At 63.7% G+C, this 7,588-nt stretch overlaps 1 protein-coding gene across 1 annotated transcript in view; it reads right to left on the minus strand.

Annotated features, from left to right (window-relative positions):
- The window catches only part of COL1A1 (collagen type I alpha 1 chain), a 16,238-nt gene that overhangs the window by 5,604 nt on the left and 3,046 nt on the right, over positions 1–7,588 (minus strand). Inside the window, exons 6-31 of the mRNA XM_029963529.1 lie at positions 6,496–6,549; positions 6,230–6,283; positions 6,053–6,106; positions 5,844–5,897; positions 5,688–5,741; positions 5,543–5,587; positions 5,217–5,270; positions 5,062–5,106; positions 4,802–4,855; positions 4,422–4,520; positions 4,290–4,334; positions 4,111–4,209; positions 3,801–3,854; positions 3,601–3,708; positions 3,309–3,362; positions 3,019–3,117; positions 2,777–2,830; positions 2,587–2,685; positions 2,344–2,397; positions 1,863–1,916; positions 1,712–1,765; positions 1,530–1,583; positions 1,238–1,282; positions 1,040–1,083; positions 763–870; positions 55–109 (exon numbers count right to left, since the gene is read on the minus strand). Coding sequence (XP_029819389.1) covers positions 55–109; positions 763–870; positions 1,040–1,083; positions 1,238–1,282; positions 1,530–1,583; positions 1,712–1,765; positions 1,863–1,916; positions 2,344–2,397; positions 2,587–2,685; positions 2,777–2,830; positions 3,019–3,117; positions 3,309–3,362; positions 3,601–3,708; positions 3,801–3,854; positions 4,111–4,209; positions 4,290–4,334; positions 4,422–4,520; positions 4,802–4,855; positions 5,062–5,106; positions 5,217–5,270; positions 5,543–5,587; positions 5,688–5,741; positions 5,844–5,897; positions 6,053–6,106; positions 6,230–6,283; positions 6,496–6,549 — 1,647 coding nt within the window. The remainder of the gene's footprint in view (positions 1–54; positions 110–762; positions 871–1,039; positions 1,084–1,237; positions 1,283–1,529; positions 1,584–1,711; positions 1,766–1,862; positions 1,917–2,343; positions 2,398–2,586; positions 2,686–2,776; positions 2,831–3,018; positions 3,118–3,308; positions 3,363–3,600; positions 3,709–3,800; positions 3,855–4,110; positions 4,210–4,289; positions 4,335–4,421; positions 4,521–4,801; positions 4,856–5,061; positions 5,107–5,216; positions 5,271–5,542; positions 5,588–5,687; positions 5,742–5,843; positions 5,898–6,052; positions 6,107–6,229; positions 6,284–6,495; positions 6,550–7,588) is intronic.

A 7,588-nucleotide genomic window follows, 5' to 3' on the forward strand; every position in this document is an offset into this window, starting at 1 on the left:
CCTTGTCACCGGGAGCACCAGCGGGGCCGGGGGGGCCGATGGGACCGGTCAGACCTCGGAGACCGTCTTTGCCAGGAGCGCCGTCAGCACCTTTGGGTCCGGGGTCACCCTGGGGAGGAAGAGGATTGTGGGTTACTGGGGAGGTCCCTTGCGGGGGCTCGCCCCCTCTTCCCTCTTTCTTGGGTGCACTGAGCCATTCCTGGTTCTTCATCTTCCCTGGGAGAGGCTGGGACCATCCTCCTCCTCCTCACCAGAGCTGGGGTCTCAGTGAGAGACTGTTCCCAAGGGCCACACTCGGATGAGGACAGAGGTGACACTGAGCACCCCCTTCCCCAGGGCGTTGCTTCCCCCCAGCCTTGGCTTGGGGGCACATCCAGCCCTGAGGGGACAATGATGAGGGGGCACAGGGGTGGTGGGGAGCAGGTGACCAAGGGGGACATCAAGGTTTTGGGGGCACATCCAGCCCCAAGGGGTTGATGAGGGGAGCACAGGGATAGTGGGGAGCAGAGGAGAAATGGGGACATTGGGGTTTTGGGGACGTATCCAGCCCTGACGGGACTATGATGGAGCACAGGGGTGGTGGGGAGCAGAGGAGCAGTGGGGACACTGGGGCTCTGGGGGGCACATCCAGCCCCAAGAGAATGATGAGGGGGGCACAGAAGTGGTGGGGAGCAGAGGAACAGTGGGGACATCAGGGTTCTGGGGGATGCATCCAGTCCCCAGGGGACAATGAGGGAGGCACAGGTGTCTGGGGACACGTACCCTGTCACCCTTGGCACCTGGCAGGCCGGCAGCACCACGTTCTCCAGGCATACCCTGCAGACCGGGGGGCCCTTGGCTTCCGGGGGCTCCGGGAGCACCAGCATCACCCTGGGAAAGAGAGACAGAAAAGAAGGATTAGCAAGACCCCAGCACAGCAAAACCCTCCTGGCTCCAGCCCCAGCCAAAGAAGCAAAGCCAAACCCATCGCCCTTTACAGCTGCACTCAAAAGCTGGGGACAGTCACCCACCACCCTGACATTCCCAAGCTGGCACCTACCTTAGCACCATCATTACCGGGAGCACCGTTAGCACCACGAGGACCTTGGGGACCGGGGGGGCCTTGGACACCACGTTCACCAGGGAAACCTCTCTCACCCTGGAGGGGGGAGGCAGGAGAAGGGCCGAGGCCATCAGGGAGATGTCAGGCACTTTGAGGTGCCAAGAACCGATGGGGAGTCCACAGAGTTCAACTTACCCTGGCACCGGCGGGGCCGGGGGCACCGACATCTCCGGGGACACCCTGTGTGGGAAGGAGAGGGTGTGGAGTCAGAGGAGGCACTGGTGGGGATGGGCAGAGGGGTCCAGAGGAGTCCACAGGGTGCCCCCAGGGGTCTCTCAATCCCTGGGGCAGGGCTGGGATCCCCACTGCTCCCCCACTGCGTGAAGCACATCACTGGGGGGACCCCCCATCAACACGCCCCAGCCACGGCTGGGAGAGGGGACATGGGAAGGGGACAGGGAGGGTCTCAAGTCGCCCACGCACTCACCTGCTCACCAGGCTTGCCAGCCTCTCCGGGGGGGCCAGCGGGGCCGGGCAGACCCTGGGGAGGAAGAAGAGGAGCAATGAACCACCAGGGAAGTGGGAGACCAGAGAGGACGAGGGAAAGGGTAACATCACCCCCACCCTGGGTGGTTTATGCCCCTCACCACAGAAGGGGACACCCCTCACCTGGAAACCAGGAGCACCAGCAGGACCTTGTTCACCTCTTTCTCCAGCGGGACCCTGGGGGAGGCAGGACAAGTATTGAGGCTCAGCTTCTGAGCCCCTTCTTCGGTGGCAGAGCACGGCCGTGGGTGGCCACGGGCTGGGGGATACTCACAGTGGGGCCGGGAGGACCTTGGGCACCAACTTCACCGTCTTTGCCAGCAGCACCCTGGGGAAGAGGGATAAGAGGGTGCTCAGAGCACGGCCCCGACCTGCAGCCCCCGCAGAGCTCTGTGAGTCCCGTCCCCCCGCCCCCGCCTCCCCAAAACAAGGGTGTGGCCACACGGCGTCCTTCGAAGGACGGGAGACACCGCGGGGCGAGCTGCCCACGGCCACGTCACCTCCCTGCTGTCCCCGCTCCAAAGCTGCCGGTAGCCACCGGGATGGAGTCCCAAACACCTCATCCCACTGCCCTCCTCGTCCTTGGGGCTTTCCCTGGCACCGCTCAGCCATCTCACACCCCATCCCTGCCACCCCACACTGGGGTGACTCTCCCTGCCACCCCATCCTGGGGTGATGCCCCCTGTCACCTCACACAGGGGTGACCCTCCCTGCCGAGCCCCCACCAGACCGTTTGTGCTCCAGCAAATACTCACCACGGCACCGGGGGGACCGGGAGCGCCTCTCTCACCAGGTTTGCCGGGCTCACCCTAAAAAGAGAGCAGGATGAGACCTGTGACGACACCGGGGGGGGGGACGGGACGGGTCCCCTGAGCCACCTGCCCATGCACAGCCACCGTCCCCGGTGGTGGCAGTGGCCATTGGGTGGGATCCCTCACGGACCAGGGTGCAGCATCACCCTGGCAGCCCCCCGGGGGGGGTGTGTGTGTCACACTCACCGCAGCACCTTTGGGACCAGGGAATCCCATCACACCGGCTTGACCTCTGGCACCGGGGGGGCCGGGGGGGCCAGGGCGACCGTCTTGACCAGCGGGACCCTGTTATGGGGGGAGCCAGAGCCCCATCAGCTGAGCCCCCGGTGAGCCAAGGGAGGAGGAGACATTAGTGGAGACAGCGGGGACAACTTACAGGGGGGCCAGTCTTGCCGTCGGGACCGGGGCTCCCGGGGCTTCCAGTCAGACCCTGCAAGGGAATGGGAAGTGGGTCAGGAGCTCAGGTATCCCAGGAGATGCTCCAGAGAACGGGAGCATCCTGGAAAGCAGCTTCTCCGTTGGCACGGGGAGTGTGACAGCCGGCATCCATCAACGTGGCTCGTTGCTGCTGCTGCCACCGGTTTGTCTCCGTGCCCCCGCCACCCTTGCCACGCTCACCTTGGCACCGGGGAGGCCGGGTTCCCCGGGGCGTCCAGCTTCACCAGGAGATCCTTTGGGGCCGACGGGGCCGGGGGAGCCGCGCTCGCCGGGGGGACCCTGGGAAGGGCGGGAGAGGGGACAGGGGTTACTCTGACTGCGGGGCAGCACCCGGGGGCAGGGCAGGAGCAGTGTCACCGGAGGTGGCAGCGGCACAGAGCTGGTCTGGCCACTGCTTGGGACAGGTGACAATGCTCAGCGTCCCCATAGCCCCGATGACGCGACTTTCTCATCCAGACACGGGCACCCACCTTGGGACCAGCGATGCCATCAGCGCCAGGGAAACCGCGGCTGCCGGGAGCACCCTGCGAGGGACACCAGAGGGGTCAGCGTGGGGACACGGGGTGGCCTCGGGGGGCTTGAGGGTGCAGGGAAGGGTGTGCCGGTGTGGGACATGGCCACTGGTGGGAGTAGCCTGAGGAGGGGCTGGGGATGTCACCACGGTGTCCTCGAGCACGCACAAAGGTTCAGCTGCTGGACAGCACGGGGACGGGGATGGGGACAGGGACATGGCAGGGAGGGGACAGGGATGCTCCTACTCACACGTTCGCCAGCAGGGCCGGGAAGCCCAGCGGGGCCGGGCTCACCACGAGCTCCTCTCTTGCCTTCCTCACCAGCAGGGCCAGGGGGACCTTGGACACCAGCGGGACCCTGGGGGAGGAGTCGAAGGGATGAGCACCCACAGGATGTGCTGGGGCCAAGAGGGACCGAGACCCCCAAGGTGACATTGAGGAATCACTTACGGGTTCGCCTTTGGCACCAGTGTCACCTTTGTTGCCTGGAGCACCGGGCTCACCCTGGAGGTGGATGGAGAGAAGAAGGAAAAGCTGTTTAACACCAGATTGAGGAGCAGAGGGAGACCTGAGCCACATCCTGATCACCCCTCAGAGGCAGGAGGGTGCTCAGCATCTGTCACCCCCCAGCGCCACCCTGCCCTGACAGGGACCAGAGGACACCAGAGGAGGCACCTCCAGGTAGGACATCAGCTTGCTGGAGCAGAGAAAGGGATCCAACCCCAGGAAGAAGAAGATGGAGGTGTCCAGGGATACTCACAGCGTTACCCTTGGGACCGGGGGCACCACTGGGACCCTGAGGTCCGGAGGGACCACGGGCACCGGGGAAGCCGGGAGCGCCAGCAATGCCAGGAGCACCCTGGAAGAGGCAGAGGAGGGTGTGAGGAAACAGCACAGCCCTTCATCCTGGAGCTGGAGCGGGAAGCAAGGGACACTCACAGTTGCACCCTTGGCACCAGGTTGACCATCAGCACCAGGATTGCCCTGTGGAGAAAAAGAGGAAGAGGAGGGTTATGGCGGGGCTGGCAAGACATGAGGCCAAAGGACAAGGAGCCATCAGATGTCACTTACAGCAGGACCAGCAGCGCCAGCAGGGCCGGGGGGACCGGGCTCACCACGGGCACCTTGGGGACCTTCACTGCCACGAGCTCCCTGGGGACCAGTTTCACCCTGGGGAGGAAGAGGAGGGAGGAAGAGCCATGAGCATGAGGGTTTCCCTGATCCCCAACATGGATGACCTCCCCTCCATCTGCAGCTCCTTCCCCATGGAGGCAAAGCCAGGAGAGATGCCCACGGGACTTGTTTGGGGACATCCCCATCTGTCCCAAGCAGTGGTCAGCTCATGGCATTTTGGGCTTGGGAACCCATGCCATGCTCAGTCCTCTTCCCATCCCACTCTCCCAGTTCCCACCAGTTTCTCCCAGCCCAGGAGATGGTCAGGCAGGTCCTACCTTAGCACCAGCAGCACCGGGGAAGCCGGGGGGACCAGCGGGACCAGTTGGACCCTAAATGGGAGAGAGGCTGTATGTCAGAAGAGGGATCCCACCTCCCACACCTGGCACTGGTGGGATTTCCAGGCAGCAGAGCTCTGGCTGCCATCCAGGATTTCCCATTCGTGGTGGAGCTGGGATGGGATTTCTCTCTGGAGAAGCTGGAGGTGATTCCAGGTTCTGGAGGAGGGTGGATGGGTTTGGGGTTTGAGGTTACTTACGGGGGGACCGGCAGCACCAGGAGCACCGTCATTGCCACGAGCACCCTGTGGGAGAGGACACATCCATGAGTGATGCCCACAGGTTGGAGAGGTGACCCCCAGCCCCCCCAAACCCCGGGCAGGGGGTCTCAGCCCTGCCCAGATTGAATACTCACAGCAGGGCCGGATGGACCAGGACGGCCTCTCTCGCCAGGAAGACCACGAGGACCCTTGGGAGGGAACAGGACACATTTAGGACATGTTTGGGTCACCTAGGTGGGCACTTACCTCTTTCTGAGCCTCCTCCTATCCCTGTGCCCCTTGTCTCTCCCCACTCCTGCCCACAGTGACATTTCCAAGGGGTTAATCCCCCTCCCACCCTGGTGAATCCCTGGGGAAGCATCCCTGAGGATGAGCTGGTTCCCCATCAGGTCTTGACCCCCATCCCCATCCCCTCTTGCCCATACCCCCCCACCACACCCCTCAGGGGTCCAGCACTCACCATCTGCCCAGGAGCACCGTTCTCTCCAGGGCTGCCGGGCTCACCCTGGGAGGGGGGAAGGACAACATGAGGGACCTGCTCTGGAGGGAGGAGGGAACAGCGAGGACATTCCAAGGACAGGGGTGACACTGCCACCACTCCTCACCTTGGGGCCAGCAGGTCCAGGCTCACCCTTGGCACCATCCAGACCACTGAAGCCCTGAGTGGCAAGAGAGAAGGGGTGGGGGGTCAGGAAGGGATCTTTGCTGATGTTGGGGTCCCACATCCCCTAAATCTCACAAGCACTGGAGGGGGGACTCACTCTGTGTCCCTTCATGCCTGGCAGGCCAGCAGTGCCTGGGAGACCACGGGCACCCTAGAAGGAAAGGGGAAGTGGTCATGGAGATGTTGTGGGGGCTGTCCCTGCACCCCATTACCCCTGTCCCCAAGGGGACAGACACCTGGTGTCACCAGCAGAGCACAGCAGGGGTGTCCCCTCCTGTGTCCCTGTGTCCTGAGGGGCCACCTCACCTGGGGGCCGGGGGGACCGCGCTCTCCGGGGCGGCCGGGCTTTCCAGCTTCACCCTAGGGAGAAGGACACCGGGTTGGTGGCATGTCCCCAAGACAGGCAGCTCCTGCTCTCCTGGAGGGGCTGTCAGGGCCATCGGGCCCCAGACTGAGGGGGGACCCCATGGACAGGCCACTTACATCATCTCCGTTCTTGCCAGGGGGGCCAGCGGGACCACGGGGACCCATGGGACCCTAGGAGAGATGCAGGGCAGCAGTGAGGATGCTGTGGGTGACAGCTGTCCCCTGTCACCCTGCCACCCATCCTGGGCAGAGCCAGGCTCTGCCGGCCCCGTCCCCACGGATCCCAAAGCAGGGACAGTGTGGCCACAGCCAGGGCTGGGAACCAGCAGCATTGTCCCCATGCCCAGAGGACATCAGCTGGAGCAGGAGGTGGCAAGACTCACAGAAGCACCAGGCTCTCCAGGTTCACCAGGGGGACCTTGGAAACCTTGAGGACCCTGGGGGGAAAAAGGGGAAAAAAAAAAGGAGAAAATGGGTTATAAAGTGAGAAGTTTGGGCCTGAAGCCCCCAGTGACAGTGGAAGTGTCCTCCAGTATGGTGGCATGAGGACGTGTGTGCCCACATGCTTCCGTAGCTGTCAGGAAGGATGAGACATCCCCCAGCCCATCCCACCCAAAGGGGCCTTGGGGGTTTCTTGTCCCCAAAATCAAGGGGAGAGGAAGAGGAGACACTCACAGGAGCACCGGGAGGGCCAGGGAGACCACGGGGACCGGCTGGGCCCTAGGGGAGAATGGAAAAGTGAGGAGGGGGTGCCTTGTCACCCTCTCCCTATTGCCAACCCTTCCCTGTCCCCATCACCACCCCACTGCTGCACCCAGTGAGCCTCACTGCCACCCCACCACCATCCCATTGCTCTGCACATCTCCACTCATCACTGCCCCAAAACCAGTCCCTCCTTGTCCCCATCACCCCCATTCCCTGTCCCCACTGCCACCCCATCCCTGCCCCTGTTGCCAGCCCATCACTGCGCCCATTGCCATCCCCACACCATGTCCCCATCCCTGTTCCCATCTCCATCCATTCCTTGTCCCCACTGCCACCTCATCCCTGTCCCCATCCCTGCCCCTGTCTGCATCCCTGTCCCTCTCCCCACCCATTCCCTGTGCTTGTCCCTGACCCCATCCTTGTCCCTATACCCACCCATTCCCTGTCCCTATTGTCACCCCATCCCTGTTCCCATCACCCCCCATTCCCTGTCCCCAGTGCCACCCCATCTCTGCCTCTATTACCACCCCATCACCACCCTGACCACATTCCCCTCCCTGTCCCCATCACCCCCCATTCCCAGTTCCTCATTGCCATCCCATCACCGTCGGCTTTGACACTCCATCACCACGTCCCCCCCATTGCCACTCCATCCCTATCCCCACTGCCACCCCATCACCACCCTGACCCTGTCCCCATCCCTGTCCTCACTGCCACCCCATCACCACCCCATCCTGGTCCCCGTCCCTGTCCCCATCCCTGTCCCTATCC

This window comes from Manacus vitellinus, unplaced genomic scaffold (genome assembly GCF_001715985.3).
Source record: "Manacus vitellinus isolate BGI_N305 unplaced genomic scaffold, ASM171598v3 scaffold_102_pilon, whole genome shotgun sequence".
Taxonomy (NCBI): Eukaryota; Metazoa; Chordata; class Aves; order Passeriformes; family Pipridae; genus Manacus; species Manacus vitellinus.